At 40.6% G+C, this 19405-nt stretch overlaps 2 protein-coding genes across 2 annotated transcripts in view; one reads left to right on the top strand and one right to left on the bottom strand.

The window, feature by feature from the left end:
- The window catches only part of LOC144587799 (uncharacterized), an 887030-nt gene that overhangs the window by 531040 nt on the left and 336585 nt on the right, over window positions 1-19405 (top strand). The window lies entirely within an intron of this gene.
- Window positions 12611-19405, bottom strand: part of DCDC2C (doublecortin domain containing 2C) — a 52840-nt gene continuing 46045 nt past the window's right edge. The window contains exons 12-13 of the mRNA XM_073001164.2: window positions 16903-17043; window positions 12611-16171 (exon numbers count right to left, since the gene is read on the bottom strand). Of these exons, the coding sequence (XP_072857265.2) occupies window positions 16943-17043 (101 nt within the window). The 3' untranslated portion in view covers window positions 12611-16171; window positions 16903-16942. The remainder of the gene's footprint in view (window positions 16172-16902; window positions 17044-19405) is intronic.

Here is a 19405-nt window from a genome sequence, read left to right as displayed (position 1 = left end):
TGTTTCTTTGTTCACATTAAGAAGCAATTTTTCAATAAGACAGCTGTCCATAAACAACAACAATGGATACATCCAAAGTTTTAATAGAAATGTAACTGAGCAGACAAAAGGAACTGAGAACCCAATCTTCCAGAAAGAGAGGAAATAGGGAGTTACATAGTGAGAAAAAGAAGAAGTAGGAGCTAAGAGGACAGAGAGAGGGGAGGAAAAGGGCTGGAAAAGCAGAGAGGTAGCAGGGGGCATGGTGGGAGAAGGAGGTAGCAAGGGGCCCCTGTAATTCACCTAAGGAAGCCAGAACATTAGCACAGTAAGAAGGCCCTTGTGTGCCATCTCTTTAGAGAGGGACAATCAGGCCCTTAATCCTAAACCCTTTGCATCTGTACCAAAACAACACTTGGTTGCAAGAGCCCCACATCTCACACGCTCTTGTTGAGGAGTGTGTTTCAATGTTCCCCCTCTTTCTTTTTTCTTTTCCCATCTTGGATTAATCTGGATTTTATCTTTGTTTATTTTTATATTATATGTAAACTGCCCAGAGTAGACACATTCTAGATGGATGGTATATCTATCAATCAATCAATCAATCAATCAATCAATCAATCAATCAATCAATCAATCAATCAATCAATGATGATGGGGCTTCTTAGTAAGTATCCAGTGAGCTACAATTTGTTTTGTGCTCATCATGTATGCAAGCTGCCATCCCAGTTACTAAAATCTCTTTTTCTAGAATAAGCTGGCCAAAAGTTTTCCATATAAATGGCATTTGGAGAGAAAACAATATGTCAAGCACGTTACCAGCGAGAACCTGGCCTTTGGGAGTTGGATTATCATCATTAGTCAATGGCTTCATTGTAACACTAGAGTTTTCCCTAAACTGTCATTATTATTATTATTTTAAAAATAATCAAACAAAGTGGGAAGGGAAGGAATGAAAATTTAGATCCTTCAAGTGATTATGGATAACTTTGTACATAAGAGTACAAATCAAAGGAGCACATGCTGTATGTGAGGCCAGAAATGCATTTCAGACTAAATAAAATGATGGATTACTGATTCATAAAAATTCCTGTTTATGCTTTATAAAAAAAGGGGGGGAGGTAGCGTCATTATATCCCTAACAGAGCTTAAACGGAGTCCTTTATGTAAAGGATGGCAGATTCTGACAAACATTTCATACCTTAAAAATCTAGATTCTAGAAACAGTAAACGGTGTTTAAGGTGTTAGCACACAGAACAGTAGCTACAATTAATTGGCTTACTTTCATACCTTAAAACTAGTGCTGCAGATATAGGTTCACAAGATCTAGATGTACAAACAATTAATTAAGTTAAATTAATACACTTCTATCCCAGGAGGAAACTCAGGATGCAGTCGGAAGACTGCAAAGACATATGCCTGATCACACTAGGAAGGGTCACTGTAACAGTAGTGGTCTCCCTTAAAGCAACCCTTCCATCTGCCAAGGAATTGTTTGAGGTCAGCGCTCAGAAATTACAAGCCCTACAGGTGGGCCCGAAAAGTCAAGCTTAGGCACCAACTGGGGTCAATCTGGAGCATATGGATTGCAGCAGTCAGTTCCACAAGCAGTCCAAATGGCAATCTATTTCTCCGTGTGATCACACCCTTAAAATACTGTATATACAATACATATACAAATATATACAATATTTTAAACCTCACGTTTAAATCAGAAAGGGACATATTAATTCTCCACAGTCATATTTCGTGGTAGAATTCACACAGAACAATTCCTATGAGTTAGGCATTGGACGGCATTGTTGACCAAACAGTGGTAAACAATTTCCTCACATTTCCATGTGAAATGTAAGGGAGTAAGGGAGTTTTTATCTCACCTGCCATATCGTTTCTGAAAGAGTCCCCCTCCATTAGGTACCAAGGGGGCGGGCAATCAATCAATCAATCAATCAATCAATCAATCAATCAATCAATCAATCAATCAATCAATCACTATATTAATGTACCATCTCTCCAAACACAATATGCTCAAAGCAACTGACAATAAAAGACAGAAACTGATTCTTACTAAAGCTAACTCAAAACAGCTTCATGAGAAATAAAGCAGCAACAATAAAAGAACACATCAGTAATAATGAGCACCAGTAACACAGCAATAAAGCACCTGTAATTTATTTTATTGATTTAAAATATTTTTACTCCGCCTTTGTCCTTAAAGGAGACTCAAGGCAGGTTACACAATTGAAAGACAATATTTAAAGCTAAAAACAGTAAGTATACAAATATTACAAAGATCAAACAAATACCACACTAAAAATAATAAACAAGAGCAACACCAAAAATTCATTCAAAGCAATAAGGCACAACAATCCATTTAAAACCCCTCCCAGACCACCAGTCGTTAAGGAAAGGCCTGCCTGAAGAGAAAAGTCTTTGCCTGCTTGCGGAAGGACAGTGAAGATGGGGCCAGCCTGGCCTCCAGTGGGAGGGAGTTCCAGAGTCTGAGAGCAGCAACAGAGAAGGCCCTCTCCTGTGTCCCCACCAAACGCACTTGTGAAGGTGATGGGAGCGAGAGAAAGGTCTCTCCTGATGATCCCAGGAAGGCTCACAGAGGAAGCTGCGGTTTTTGAGATAGCCTAAACTCAAGCTGTTTAGGGCTTTATAGGTTAAAACCAGAATTGTGTCCGGAGACGAATCGGCAGCCAGTGGAGCTGCTGTAACAGGGGGTTTACGTGAACCCTGTGACCAGCCCCGGTTAACAACCTGGGTGCAATGTTTTGGTCCTGCTGAAGAGAACAGTAAATAATCCTGCATCTTAAACACAATGCAGAACTTAACCCTGTATTTCAGAATAGAAGCATTTGAACCTTTCCCAATCATGGGTGGTCTAATTTAGCAATACTTAATTAATGTTGTTATTGAGTTGCTACTAAATAATTCTCCCTGCTGCATCTTGGAATACAGGAGATGAGAGGCAGCTTCCTCTGAAACAAAGGCTCATATAACTTGCTGCAACCTAGCAGTAACTAATGCTCTGATCTAGCAGCATCAAGAGGGATAAAGCACCCCCCAAGCCTCTCCCAATCTCCAGTGTGGTGAAGTGGACAGAGTAATGAGCCAAGACTCAGGAGACCTGGGCTTAAATCCATGCACAGCCATGAAAGCCTGCAGAGGGGGGTGGAACTGTAAAACCACTCCATTAGTCTCTTACTTCTTTTGAAAGCCCTATTAGTTAGCACTGACTTGATGGCACATCACACATAAACACACCTTTTTGTCTTGATGTATTCTAGTACATCAGAAAGTAAGGTGGTGTCATTTGGAAGGGGCATTTGTACCTTGTTTAAGTTCCCCCTTCAAGCATGGACCTTGTCAAAAAGGTTCTCTGTAATTGTATGTTCTCTGTGGCATATCTATTGAAATTTCCCTACAGGAGACCTAGTAAGTTGCTCTTTCCGAAGGAAGGAAGGAAGGAAGGAAGGAAGGAAGGAAGGAAGGAAGGAAGGAAGGAAGGAAGGAAGAGTCTATTTATTTTTCCCAAATCTGAAGGTTTCATTTTGAAATCTCTTCCTCATGTTTGTTTATTTTTCTTCTTTGATAGGATTTTGGTTAGACTAATCCTCAGTGTTTGTTTTGTCTGTGACTGAGAAAGATATCTTGTCCTTAAGTATGTGATGATGTATCTGGCTGTAATCACAAACTGACAGAGTTATCAGTCACCAAACAGGCAGTGTTTGAACTGGGGCTTGAGTGAAACACACACATCACTGAGCAAGGACTCTTATGTGTTACACTTTAGTGGTTTTTTTCATCATCAAGATTAATTGACCATTCACTTAAAGGGCTATAAAAGAGGAAAATATATCCAATTTCCCTTTATACTCTCACACTCATAAAGGCTCTTTAATCTAACTGGGTAATTGGTGACTCATATGTTTATTTTCCCCCTTCACTAATTTAATATTATCAGAATGTGACCTACATAATGGATATGAGGAATGTTCCATTTTATCACACATGTTCCCTAGGGAACTTCCAGAGGTTGTCAAATCGGTTTTCAGTACTTAGATCTGTGAAAATGAAATTTAAAATAGAGTTGCTGCTCCATGTGATAACCTAGAAAAAACCACAATCACCACCACCACAAAGCTTTCATTAAAGGAGGGTAAGAATGTTGCTCTGTATATATTGGTAAGTCTCTTGGTGTTGCTGTTATGTGCCATCAAACTGCTCTCAACTTATGACAACCCCATGAATGAGTGATGTCTTCTCCTCAACAGCCCTGCTCCACTGTTGCAAACTCAAGCTTCTGGCTTCTTTTAAGGAGTCTACCCATCTCATAGGAGATCTTGCTGTTTTTTACTGCTACCTTCATTCTATCCCGGCATTTTTGCATTTTCTAAAGAATCCTGCCTTTTCATGATATGCCCCAAATGGGACAGTCTCAGTTTCAACATTTTCCCTCCAGGGATGATAGCACAGGCTTGACTTGATCTAGGACCCCCCTTGTTCATATTTGTGGCAGTGCAGGGTATCCACAAAGCTCCCTGCCAGCACTACATTTCGAATGAATCTGTTTTTTGCCTGTCAGCTTTCTTGACTCTCTGGCTTTTCACACCCATGCATGGTGATCAGAAAGTCAAGAATGTGAATGATTTTGGTCTTGATCTCCAGTGACACATCCTTACACTATTTAAATGACTGCAATTTACAGTAAATAAGGATTAGGTGCATGCATTTTGCACCCAGTGCTGCTTAGTGGCCATCAAGGCTCTAATTAAAAGACAAAGCAGAGGCCATATGCTTGATGTTGGATGACTGCTACCTCACAGAACAAGCAAGGTAGGAAGCCATTGCCTCCTGTTGCTGGCGCAGCATAACTTTTAGGAGCAAATTACTGTGAGTTCGGAAATCAGTGCAGACACTGTCTGTTGTGTATGAGCCATGCAATTCAGCACACAATGAATCATGTTTATGTTCACTTCATAAAATCCACAAATTTGCTGCCAAAAGCTATGTGGTATGTGCTACCCTGGCAATATGAATGTGCTCAATATATTACGGCTGGGAGGTAAAATTTCTGAGGGTCTGGGGGTGGAACACACATACCTAATCCCCTGAAAAAGTGGCCAGTGAAATGGCAAATTGCACTTCCAGAAGCCATTTGGGTGCAACTTGACATATTTCTGGCAAGCAGAAAAGGTTTAGATAAGATACATCCCTTTTTAAAAATCTGAAGTGATTGATTGTGATTTACTGTCTCCCCCTGCCCCCCGCATTATTTCTGAGTTGTTGGTGGGAGAGATGTCTCGGGCAATCACTCTGGTGGTCCTGAGTCAGCCACACCTTCCCAGCCCCATATAATAGCTTAGCATTGTCTCTAAATGTTTGTGCACAGCTTTAAAGGTTGTTCAAATAACATATAATACATAAATAGATTATAATACTAAATGTATCTTCTCCCCAGCTTTTAGGTGATAAAGCAACTCCAGTTCATTAATGCCTTTCTGTTCTTGTAACCATCTTAAAGAAACAGGATATTGTTGTTGTTGTTGAGTCGTTAAGTAGTGTCCGACTCTTCATGACCCCATGGACCAGAGCACACTAGGCCCTCCTGTCTTCCACTGCCTCCCGGAGTTGGGTCAAATTCATGTTGGTAGCTTCAATGACACTGTCCAGCCATCTCATCCTCGGTCGTCCCCTTCTCCTCTTGCATTCACACTTTCCCAAAATCAGGGTCTTTTCCAGGGAGTCTTCTCTTCAAATGGCCAAAGTATTTGAGTCTCAGCTTCAGGATCTGTCCTTCCAGTGAACACTCAGGGTTGATTTCCTTCAAAATGGATAGGTTTGTTCTCTTTGCAGTCCAGGGGACTCTCAAGAGTCTCCTCCAGCACCACAGTTCAAAAGCATCAATTCTTTGGCAGTCAATCTTCTTTATGGTCCAGCTCTCACTTCCATACATTGCTACTGGAAAAACCATAGTTTTGACTATGCGGACCTTTGTTGGCAGGGTGATGTCTCTGCTTCTTAAGATGTTGTCTGGGTTTGTCATCGCTTTCATCCCAAGAAGCAGGCATGTTTTAATTTCATGGCAGTGATCATGGAGCCCAAGAAAGTAAAATCTGTCACTGCCTCCATATCTTCCCCTTCTATTTGCCAGGAAGTGATGGGACCAGTGGCCATGATCTTAGTGGTTTTTTTTTAATGTCGAGCTTCAGACCATTTTTTGCGCTCTCCTCTTTCACCCTCATTAAGAGGTTCTTTAATTCCTCCTCACTTTCCTCCATCAGAGTGGTGGTATCTGCATATCTGAGGTTATTGATATTTCTCCTGGCAATCTTAATTCCGGCTTGGGATTCATCCAGTCCTGCCTTTTCCATGATGTATTCTGCATATAAATTAAATAAGCAGGGGGACAATATACAGCCTTGTCGTACTTCCTTTCCCAATTTTGAACCAATCAGTTATTCTATATCTATATAGCTTTGATCAGGCTTCCCCCATCTTTCTATGCCTGGGCACCCCATGGGCTGTCTAAAAAGAAAAAGACCCAATGAACTGAAGAATTTATTCATTGTTTGTAGGACCGCTGGGGGTGGGGGGAATTCATGGTTTGTGGTTCGTCATGGTTGATGACACACAAACCAAGACAAAGCACTATTTTGGTGTTTCGTCCCCATCTCTAAACCAAATAATGCCTTTGACATGAATTTGATAAAATGATCATGTTTTGGGATCCACTAGAATGAGAATTGAGACTTGTGTGTCAAAGCATGCATTTTTAAAATCAGAAGTATAAATTAACAATAAGAATTGACATAATGTTGCATTTCATCCTTACAAGCATTTGCTGAAACTGAGCAACATAACAATTACAGTCATGTGCAGTATCTGAGTCCATCTGGCCTCCACTGTCCCACTAGACCACAGCTGCACTGGATGCCACACAAAATGCGGGAATGAAGCCTTTGCTTTTATAACTGTACTCAATAAAGTAAATATTAGAACATAACTGAGCAATTTATTAGGGCAACAGTTCACCACGTTCCAAAGCATCCCCAGTTTGATAGGCAGAAAAGATAAGATTGCAGTGTGTTCAACAATCCTTATCTTGGCAGTGCCACTGAAGGGTTCTCCGTTCTTTTAAACTGAGGAAGTCTTTATATGTGGTGCCTTTTCAGTCAAAATGCCATGCTGTGAATGATTCCCACAACAACATCAGGTACGTATCATTCATAAATTGAGTAATTATAGAAGCTTCCCCCACTGGAAGATTCCACAGACTACAGTCCTCAGGGTTACAGCTCGGACCCTTTAAATCCAATGCAAAATCATGGTTTAGCATTATAAGAATGAGCAGTTACAACCCTTCAGTTTTGACCCCCCCCATACAGCTGCAAACTGCTGTTTGCCCTTTTCGTTTCAACCTGACAAACTATGCTTTCAACAGCCAACAAAATGCCTGTCAGCTGGGACTGCAAAACTGGTTGGTTGTGGTTGGAAGGCCATCTACAATGAAAGGGTAAGCTGTTTGCCAAACGCCAGCACTAGAAAGGTCTGATCTTGGTACATGTGAAGGAGGGATATGGAAGAAGATGGTCTTTGCAGTGTGAAAGTTGTTCCTGCTGAAGCATGCAATATCCGAGTGGCCCCCATATTCTGTTTCCATATTTTCCCACTGGAGGTCTATTTTACACTTTCTTTCAGCTTTGAACAGTGTTTTAGCTTCCCAACCCCGTATGAGTTAAAGATAGCGATTTGATCAAGACATTGTCTTGTCCCATGAGCTTCACAGTTCAGCAGGTGATGCAAATGTGTGTTGTCCATATTCAAGCCAGGAAATGTAGCCACTGTGTCTCACTGGACACCTATAATAATCTAGAGAAAGGAAAAATAATACACAGAACCAATACAAAAAGACCAAACGCTGTAGTCAAAATTAAATTATTCCGGAAGCACAAATCAAAAGAGCCCTAATGAAAGAACAACAATATGTATCCATTACCATTCCACCACCATCAGCAGTATACAGTCCACAGGGAGGCCCTTTTATCACTATGTGATAAAAAAGCAAACAGTGAGGAAGCCAAGCAAGCCTCCCTTGGGGAGACATCCCATAATGAGGGTGTCATGGCTGAGAAGACCCCCATTGCTTATAGCCACTAAGGGAACGGCAGCAATTGTCCCAAACTGCTAAGCCAACAGATGTGGATTGAAATTATCTACAAAGAATGCTGCTGAGCCATTCCCTCCCAAAGAGTTTTGATATCTGCACACACATTATGAGCACCTCTGATTTGGAACCACTGAAACAGGTGTACTTTGCAATTATCTATTACTATCGTGAGAAAGAATAGATCTGAGTTATACTTGCATTATAGCACATTCTGGGTTTGAAAAGACCCATCACAGAGCATAAACTAAGTAATGGTGTAACTGGTGTGTCTAATTGGTTGTGCTGTCTGTCACATGCACAAACTTACCTGTGACATGCACTCAGCGGTGCAACTAGGTATGTGACAGATAGCTCAGAAATTTGTTAACACCTCGTTGTGCAATCCCACTTATTCACAAGGCATTTTGCAATGGGATTTTGGCCGTTCTCTTTTTAAAAAGTAGAAAATGCATAGGCCTTAGGCCAGACTATATTGCCTATGAAATGCTTACATTACATTAAATATTTACATTACACTAAATCGTATAGCTTTCTGGGATTTGGAGAGTTAACAACATTTGAGAAGAAAACTCAGTGTGGATACGTTCATTAAAATTGAAAATATCTTATGTCAGAGGTATTTTGGTTTCTTTTTCTTCTCCAAACACATAATATCACATTACTTGGAAAAACAGCATTCAGAACTTCCCACTGCAACTCAATTTCACACCTATCAGTACTTCAAAACACTTCAATATGCCAAAGTGAGCCATAATTTCAAAATCCATTTCAGAAATCACTGGGAGCTGTTCTGATAAATTATTTCCTCTGGAACCAGATTTCCCTGTCCTATTTCCCTGAATCTGTCAGCAATTACTTCAGTAACATAGACAGCATTAGCCTACCCCACAGATACTTCTCCTCAAAAACAATGACTTGCTGAAAGCAATTTCAGGGCGTGAGGGGGAATAATAAGAGATGTCAACAGAGCCTACGGATGGGCTAACCTGCACTTACAGTAGTTATTTAAGATTTGTATTTGCATGATTTCATCCTTAAGCCTGACCATATACAAGACTTGATCTGGAATTGGGAATCTGACATGACAGGAAAAGCTTACAAGACAAATCAATTAAAGATGATGCATGAAAGTAAATGAGACCAGGTTCACAAAATATTGGCTCAGGAGCAAAAACCATTCAGATATGGTTATTTTTCATATTGTCCTTTAAAAAATACTTGGAACTTCCTGCCATATTCATAAATAGTTTGATTGCTTATTGCTATCCACAATGCTGAAAGGAATATGTGTTTATTGTAATTCAAATATTGAGGGCTGTAAAAACATGTCAGATAAAATGCCCCTAAAGGTGACACAGAAAATTCTCTCCCCCTCTCATGGTGTTTTGAACAGAACAGCACTTGGCAATTTTAGTATATTTTTGAATAGCTCAGTGGTTTAGGTATCTGGCTTTGAAGCTGGAAGTTTGATTCTCCATTGTGCCTTCTTGACAGAGATTGGACTCAATAATCCATAGTCCCTTTCTGCCCTGAAGTTCTAAGATTATTATTATAAACTCAGTTCCCAAGGACCTGCTGCATACTGTACTCACTCCCACTGGATTTTAGCAACAAGCCAAGGAAATCTCTGGAAAACAAGCACTCTGCTTGTGATTGCTGTCAAAATTCAGTGGTCCACTAGGGGGGAAACTGCCAACACAACCATAGAGGGCAAGGGTCTCCCACAGGACACTGGTTGCCCAACCTGTTGTAGAGCTTCAGGTTTCTTGTAATTAGCTACTCATTTGTTTGCTTAACGGGACGTGGTGGCGCTGCGGGCTAAGCAGAAGAAGCCTGTGCTGCAGGGTCAGAAGACCAAGCAGTCGTAAGATCGAATCCACATGACGGAGAGAGTGCCCGTTGCTTGTCCCAGCTCCCACCAACCTAACGGTTCGAAAGCATGCAAATGCAAGTAGATAAATAGGGACCACCTCGGTGGGAAGGTAACAGCGTTCCGTGTCTAAGTCACGCTGGCCATGTGACCATGGAAGATTGCCTTCAGACAAAACGCTGGCTCTATGGCTTGGAAAGGGGGATGAGCACCGCCCCCTAGAGTCGAACACGACTGGACACTGCTTAAGGAGGGCTGTCATTCCATTGAGGGGATACTGGTCAGAAAAGATGTCTTAAGTCACACCACACTATAAATTAACCATATGCCATCAAGTCAGTTCTTGACTTATGGTTATCCATTTCAGGGTTTTCTAGATTAAAAAAAATACACAGAAGTGGTTTGCCATTCCCTTCTTCTAGGGGCATCCTGGGACTGTGCAGCTGGCTCAAGGCCACCCAGGCTGATTCTACTCGCAGAAGGCACAGTGGGGAATCGAACTCCCAGCCTCTGGCTCTGCAGCCACATTCCAAATCCATTGAGCTATCCAGCCAGCCCCCACAATATAAAGCATAACGGTAAAGCCTTTATGTTTGTCTGCCAGTGAGAGTTTAAATGCTTGGCTCAAAACAGAGTGGCTTTGCTGGGAACTAATTTTTCAAAGCACATGAACGTCACTTTATAGCAGCAGTTGTCCTGATACCAAAATGTTTCCACATCTACGCAACTTGTCTACCTTAGGTAATATTGTTTAACTGGAAGGTTTACAGTTACAAGACCAATATGCTCATTTTGTCATTTGGTGGTTAGAATTGGGCACAAAGGTAAAAACGAACCAGGAAATTCATTAAAAAAATCATTAATTTGTTGATTCGGATCGGTTTGGGTTTGTCCAAACTAGAGAATCAAAACTCTCCCGAACCAATGAGGTGGGGTTTTTTTTGCAATTTACAAAGCTCCTGGTTCGTTGCTCTCCCACAGCCTGCCCCTGCCCCCTTCCACCTGTCCCCCATCGCCTCCCTCCCTTTTCCTTCTGCTGCCGCCATCCTTAGAAGCCTGCTGCAGTGGGCATGCAGGGGCTGTGTAGGACATCCTCCCCACCTGGCCAGCTAACTAAGAATGAAAATAATAAAAATAATAATATTTTTAGGTTAGCTGGCCCTGGGGGCAGGGGGGCTCTGCACACGTCCTCGCCTATCAGCTGAGAGTCAGGGACATGCGCAGAGACTGGATGACCGGAAGGAGCCGGTGGCCTCTCAAGATGGCAGCGACAGCAGTGGTAGTGGTGGAGGAAATGGCAGGAAAAGATAGGGAGGCAACAGAGGCACTGGGAATGGGGTGGGGGGCAAGCTGTGCAGGCAGAGAGGCAGCCTTTTTTTTTTAAAGACAGCCACCAGATTCTCGTGTTCATTGAGCCCTGAGATATGGTCTCCACCTCTCTTTCTCTGAGCCTGACCTACTTCACAAAGATGCTGACAATAAAGGATGGGTGGAGGAGAGCCATGTACATTGACAACCCAGAACAGCTTGTGGATTGAACTGGGGGACAGCTTCATGCCAACATTTTGGAAAGGATGACTCTTGCTTCGGTCATCATCTGTCAATGATCTGAACTAATGAAGAAATAACACAGAGGGGAGCTGTATATAAAAAGAGAAGGGAGTAACCAGAGGCTGTAATGGAACAAAAAGCTAGCGATACAGGCCACTGAATTTCAAACGTAGCCACGGTCTGTGCTACCACCTCACCTTGTAATTATTTTGCATTTAGCAAAACTACAAGGGATGAACAGTTCCTGCAATACACTAAGCTTATTCATTGATTGTGTGTTTCTTGACTTTTACCTTATTCATTCCTCCCTAGCTGGTTTATCTTCCTGTCTCATAAAGTACAGATGTCTGTACTGAGGGGGACGCCTAGTGAATCAACGGAGCTTTAGATTATTAATAAACATCTTGTTCCCTACACCCAGAAAGCCCTTCAAATCTGCAAGGATTTTGGCAGTGGCATCTCATTTCTTTTATCAGCTTGTCAACAGTTCTTCCACTTGCCAATAGATTGATCTCTAAAAACAGGAGTGCATGCTCAACATTTTGAGTACAAGTTCCTATTAAACAATGATATGCAGGAAGTACACATATCTGTTCTTTCCTGCACTTCAATAGAACACATAAGCCAGAATCATACTTGTGTTTGTGTACCAGGGAACTTCAAATGAAAAGGACACTGCCTGAAATTTTGGCAGGATAGGTTATAAACTCAAAAGTGAACTAAACTCAGAAAGCAATACGCTTCACTCCAGATATACACTGTACCTACATGAATATTTGTACTACTGCTATGAAATTATTTGATTTTGCATGTTGATTTTGAAATGTGAATACAAAAGAAAGAAACTGTGTTTACATTCAGTTTCTGTGGCTTGCTAAAGCTGATTATGAGTAACTGATGAAGGACTGTTGCACATCTTTGTTAGGTGCTTGGTGAAATGCCCAAACGCACAGCTGACATGTGCCCTGGCACCTTGGCAATTAGCGACCATTAGTTGCACGAATTTACACAACCTTATGTGAACACACACAGATTCTGACTATTAATTTTATTAATCCAGTGCATTTCATTATGTTGTAAATCCCAAAGCAAGTGTTACTTTTGAATCATTCACTTTTTAAAAAACAGATAAAGAATCCAGCATCCCCACTGTGAGACACAATCCAAAACAGAACAGACAATTGTGTTATCAGATCACTAGCTAACATGCTACCTTGTCTGCTTTCACTCGAATTAAACTTCCAGGTTATCTATAAAGGGCATTCACAAAGATCCAATGTGCAACTAGAGAGCATAGACATATTTAGCTTTTAATACAAATATTTCATTCTTTTTAAAATTATTTATTTCATGTATACAGTATACACACACACACACATACACAATATATGCTTATACTATATGCTCATCCCTCTTCACGGATTGCTGCCTTGTCGTGGCGAAGGAGCTTGAGTAACTCAGAGAAGCTATGGGCTATGCCCTGCAGGGATACTCAAGATGGACAGGTCATAGTGGAGAGTTCTGACTAAACATGATCAACCTGGAGCAGGAACTGGCAAGCCACTCCAGTATCTTTGCCAAGAAAACTCAATGAAGGGGGGGGGCTAAAATATATGATGCTGGAAGATGAGCCCCTCAGGTCAGAAGGCATTCAACGTTCCACGGAGGAAGAGCGGAGCACAAGGACAAGTAGCTCCAGAGCTAATGAAGTGGTTCAGCCAAAAACGAAAGGACACTCAGCTGCGGACGCGCCTGGAAGTGAAAGGAAAGTCCAATGCTGCAAAGAAAAATACTGCATAGGAACCTGGAATGTAAGATCTATGAACCTTGGTAAGCTGGATGTGGTCAAACAGGAGATGGTAAGAATAAACAATGACATCCTGGGCATCAGTGAACTAAAATGGATGGGACTGGGCAAATTCAATTCAGATGATTATCATATCTATTATTGTGGGCAAGAATCCAGTAGAAGAAATTGAGTAGCCCTCATAGTCAACAAAAGAGTGGGAAAAGCTGTACTGGGATACAATCTCAAAAATGATAGAATGATTTCAATACGAATCCAAGACAGGCCTTTCAACATCACAGTAATCCATGTTTATGCACCAACCACTGATGCTGAAGAGGCTGAAATTAACCAATTCTATGAAGACTTACAACACCTTCTAGAACTAACACCAAAGAAAAATGTTCTTCTCATTATAGGAGACTGGAATGCTAAAGTAGGGAATCAAGAGATAAAAGGAACAACAGGTAAGTTTGGCCTTGGAATTCAAAAAGAAGCAGGGCAAAGGCTAATAGAGTTTTGTCAAAAGAACAAGCTGGTTGTTACAATCTTTTCCAACAACACGTGACTCTACACATGGACATCACCAGATGGGTAATACCGAAATCAGATTATGTATTTATTTATTTTATTTCACTTACATGCAGCCCACTCTACCCAAAGCTCTCTGGGTGGCTTACAACAAGATGGAGAAGCTCTATACAGTCAGCAAAAAAAAAAAAAAAAAAAAAAAGACCTGGAGCTGACTGTGGCTCTGATCATCAGCTTCTTATAGCAAAACTCAAGCTTAAACTGAAGAAAGTAGGAAAGCTGAGGCTCCAATATTTTGGCCATCTCATGAGAAGAGAAGACTCCCTGGAAAAGACCCTGATGTTGGGAAAGTGTGAAGGCAAGAGGAGAAGGGGGACAACAGAGGACGAGATGGTTGGACAGTGTCATCGAAGCGACCAACATGAATTTGACCCAACTGCGGGAGGCAGTGGAAGACACGAGGGCCTGGCATGCTCTGGTCCATGGGGTCACAAAGAGTCGGACACAACTTAACAACTAAACAACAACAATATGCTCATCTAGTCTTCTATAAACTAGGCAGTTATTAAGGCAACCTTTGCCAGCAGAAAGAGATCAAATTCATATCCTCGTTTATAGTAAATATATATAAGTTGATAACATTATTTGGCAGCTGCTGATTCCAGTGCATCTGAAAAGGAGTCCATTTTTCAGCCCTATTAATTTATACATCAGAACTGCATACCAACAGCTACAGTTTATAACCATAATACCATAATGGGAACTTGATCTATTTTTCAACATTTTAGCTGTCAGGATTCTTGCAGTGAGAAGTAAATTAACTACCATCATTTGATGAGCTGGACAAACAAAAAGATCTAATAGGATCAGTAAGAAAATCTCTGGTTCCAAATGTACGTCACAAAGTCGTAGTCCCCTAGGCAGACAGTACATTTCTGGGGGGCGGGGAGCTGTGTATTTCCCATTAAGCTTCCCATCCCACACATCATTCCTCTGAGGTTAAGCCCCATGACTGTGATGGTTATTGTAAGTTCCATGTGAAAGGGGGCCTTGCCCGTGGAGTCTCAGTTAGTTGGGAGGAAACTTGTCTTGGGGTACTTTTAGTGCTGGCTGGGGCTCTTCCCTGTCCCTAATAACATCAACCGTAAAGAAATGAACCCTCTGAAGCTTTAGGCCTGGAGCTTCTTCCCAGGCCTATTGAGAGTACTGGGTAAACAGAACACCAGGGAACTCTCTTCATTCTCAAGATACCAAAGACATTTTCACACACCACTTGAGAAAGAAATAACTTCGAAAGCAATTCCACGTCTGAAGTTTGAGCCTGTCAGCTCTCACCTAGGATTTGGCTGGAAATATTTGTATTTCACGAAAGAACAGCTAGACGTTCAGATATAATGCATTGCCATTAAACGTGGCAAGAGGAAAAACACCCATACTTATCGCTGGGGGAAAATATGGGTAGGAAGAGGTATTTTTTTGCCATGCAGAAAACAACAGCTAATTCATGTTCCTTGCACAGAACTCTGTCTCCTGCTGATATGAATGCCAATCTACTACCATACTTAGATCCAGTTTAGTAATTACATTTAGCAGCCAGTATGTTTTCTTATCAGGCTTGAGAAAGGGAATGTATGTGTGTATGTCTGTTTTAGCTCGGTGAATTATGATTTGCTGACCCCAGATCAAGACTGGTATTTTTAATTTAACTGAGGTGAAATTCCTTCATTTACCAAGAGAATATTGTGTTCTTCAAAATTTTCTCTTCTCTGTTGTGAGTTGTGTCAAGCTGGATTGTTTCCCAAACACTGTTCTGTGTTTTTTTAGGGAGGTCATCAAATAATGTTAAAGGAGCAGCATGCCATTTTGCTTGGGTGTTTGAATCTTATTACTTCATTCTACTAAATTTAATCATCAAACCTATTCATCTCATGAGACTGTAATTTTCTTGCAAGTGCAATTATATTTCACAGCAGGCCTGCTGATTAGGCAGACATAGAGAAATAATTCATCAGGAAATTACAAAAAGAATTAATCATCAACAACTTGTATAGCAAAAATCACTACATGTGCCAGTTTTGCTAAATAATTTAACATCTTCATTTTCACAAAATCCTAATGGTGAGTATTCATATATCCTACAAATAAAGAGAACGTAAGTCATAATTAAAGTTTACATTTCTAATTGTGCTGAGAAGATGCAGTTACTTAAATATTTTTAAATGATGTTGTTGAAGATACCACCAAATATGATGCTTCACGAGCTGGAACATTAAAATCCTAAAAAAGAAAGGGAAAGGGGAAAATCACATTTTATATATATAATTAGCACCATCTAATTAGTTCATCTTACTATTCTTCATGCATATATAACTGCTGTACTCTTGGAACTGCAGAGTTGGAAAGGACCCTATGGATCATTGAATCTAGCCCCTTTCAAAGAAGCACAGTGGGGAACTGACCTCCAACTCCACAGGCAGATACCCAAATCGCTGCATATGGTAGTCGGTCATGGAAGCCATAGTAGCTAATTGAGGCAAATTAATAAGGTGCTATATGTGTGCCTGGTCACATGTCTAACATCTTCTTAATTAGCCTCAGTTAACTACTGCAGTTTCTGAGGATGCACTATTGCATGCAAAAAAGAGGGAGGAAAGAAAAAAGGAATTTGGCCAAAAAAAAAAGGTGTCTGGTTGTCTACGGCAATCCTAGTGTAATCCTCAAATACCTGCATAACTATTTTAGGTATAAGAGAGTATGCAGCACACAAGCACCTGCATCTTGATTCTAAAAGTGAGTCCTGCAACCCAATACCAAATTATCCAAGAGAAATATAGGATTATCCTGCATACCACTTGCAGTATTTTTTTAAAAAATCAGATGCCGTAGTTTATAAAACTGAGATTTAATAGCTGCAATGCGGGTTGTTTCTGCAAGGTGCCTGTGCTGTATAGATGTAACTGAATAAATTTGTTTAATACTCAAAACAATGTAATACCCTTCTACAATACCTTTATAACAACAGATGGTGAGAGGTTCAAAATAATCCCTTCAGTCATAATCGTATGCATCAAAAAATTCATCATTTGCAGCATAATAACTCTTCCTCTGTTCATTTGCAGCTTGGTGTTTCGTATTTTCTTTCGTTCCATCTAAAAATCAGGTACATGTTAGAGAAAAGCCTGCAGTTTTGCATCATGTTTCCTATCTAAACAGAGCCTGGAATTTATTTATTTTTTAAAAAGTTATGTGCTGGCTATTATTTCTTAACTTCAGCAACATTTTAATCATGAAAGGTTAGCCACATGGCCACTTATAACACATTACTTCCAAGCTCTGTTATGCCAACTGCACCCAATTGTTCTGGTGATTAGAAATGTTTGCTTCGCAATACACAAATGTATTTGCTTCAGTCAGAGTTGACTAAAATGAATCACATTCTTCATCAAGTTAAATCAATTCTTCTTAAATCAGAATATCATACAATGCAAGAATTGCTAGATAAAAGATACATTAGAAGCCTTGCTACTTGGCGTCCCAAGTGTGAATCCAGTGTGGCCTTGATCCTGCACAGCCATGGAGCATCCTTCCTTCCCCTTCCCCCAATGCAGCCTTTAGAACTGCGCCCAAACTGGCTTCAGGGGGTTCCTCAGCCCTACACAGCAGATTTTCTGAGGAGAGCATCGAAAGCTGCAGTGGAAAGCGACTAGTCCTCCTCCCACCTCCATTGGACTCTCACATCAAGCTTGTTGCAGTCCAGTGCTGCATCACAATCAACCACCCTGTACTCTGGAAATTTCTACAGGCTTTTACAACAAAGATCTACTGCAGGTGGATGTAATTCTTTCAGATGCACACTTTCAGTACCAGCATTGTTAGAAGAAAATGCTCTTTACCATGAGGCTTATGGGGACAATTTTAAAGTATGCATTTCCAGAGCATAATTTCTTTTTCTTGGCAATATCCTTAAACTGTTATTCTGAAAGTATGCTTTCAGTAGACCTGTTTATTCCAAGGGCAGGGCCCCAGTGTTATAGCACCTGGCAGATTTTGAGTACATATATGCAGACACTTTTGTATTGCGATCACTGCACCTAATTTCCATTAGCCATAATGGCTGAGGGTTGACTGAGCTGATATTAGGGCAACTGAGGCTATGCTAACTCAAACCTCTCACAGCCTGGGGATGCTGAAAATTAGGACAACTCTTACTTTGGTCTAACTTTGTGTTGAGTTCGCAGCTATGTTCCTTGGCTGGAGGAGATTCATTCCTGGCATAATTCAGCTTCCCTCATCCTACCCCTTGGCAGTCCCCATTCTGCCTCTTCTGCCCGCTAACCTTAGCCAATACAGCAGTAGTGGCCACAGATCCTTTTGCTGGCAGATCTCGTGAGACCAGCCAGCCTGAGGGGGTTCTGCCAACACAAGAGCCATGCCAGGCCAAGAACACTCTGCCCACTCTAAACCCTCGCCAGTGAGCACATCCTGAGTTAGGTTTATACTGCAATACATCTTTTAAATTCTTGGTTTGCTCAAAGGAATTTAAAGGTGCTCACTTAAATATTTACTTTCCTCTGTGCAGTTACATTTCATTTAAAAAAAACTTATTGTACATTAAGGTATTTTTAAGGGATCTACACTATCTAAGATAGACATTCTCATCAGATGGGTTTCTATATAAAGTAGCAATTGAATTATTAACTCATTTTTAATACTTAAGTCCAAAGAATTAATTTCTATAACACTGTATTGCATATCAAATTGAATATGTTCTTTCAATGAGTTTACCCAGTCAAAAAAATTTAAGTTGTGTCACTACTTTCCTCCAAATACAAAAAACATTATCTATATGCCAGCATCATCTTTCATCAAAGGAGCATATAGAAGACACTCTCTGTTTTCTGTAGCACAACTCCTCAAACCTTACTTTTTCCCCACAATGCTATCTCTGCTAGTTCCAAAAATAAGTACAGTATGTTGCAATATATTTTGTTGTTCTTTCATCTAATATTAGTTAATAGCTTCTAGAGTCTGATCCTGTGGTATACTTGTATACAGGGACCTTATGTCATTAAGCACTGAGATGTCCTCTAGCTTTTGAGACTCAATTTGTTTATGAAATCTGTGGAATCTTGTACATGAGAAAGTATAAGTAACATAAAGAGTCTGAAGGAATGATCTATATATTTGACAAAAGACTCCAAAATTCAATTGCAAATGGACACCATAGGCCTCCTTGGTGAGTTTATCACTTCTTTGTGAATGTTCTGCAAAACTTGTAGTAGGGGTATTATTGGATTTATTCTCATCTGCAGTTAAGAAATCCCAGATTTAAGCCATCCTCAAAGACTATCTTAATTTGTGTCATGAAATTTGTCTATGAAGCTGAATTGATGGAACATGCTTGGTGGCCTGATCCGTCCAACAACTGATGCCAGAGCTCCTTCTTATGATCAGTGCAATTTTGAGAAACAGGTGATCCTCGTTTATTTGTCCTTTTTTTTTGACAATGGA

This window comes from Pogona vitticeps, chromosome 1 (assembly GCF_051106095.1).
Source record: "Pogona vitticeps strain Pit_001003342236 chromosome 1, PviZW2.1, whole genome shotgun sequence".
Lineage (NCBI taxonomy): Eukaryota > Metazoa > Chordata > Lepidosauria > Squamata > Agamidae > Pogona > Pogona vitticeps.
The sequence above is the reverse complement of the archived record's forward strand: the minus strand, read 5'-3'. Positions and strand labels throughout refer to the sequence as shown.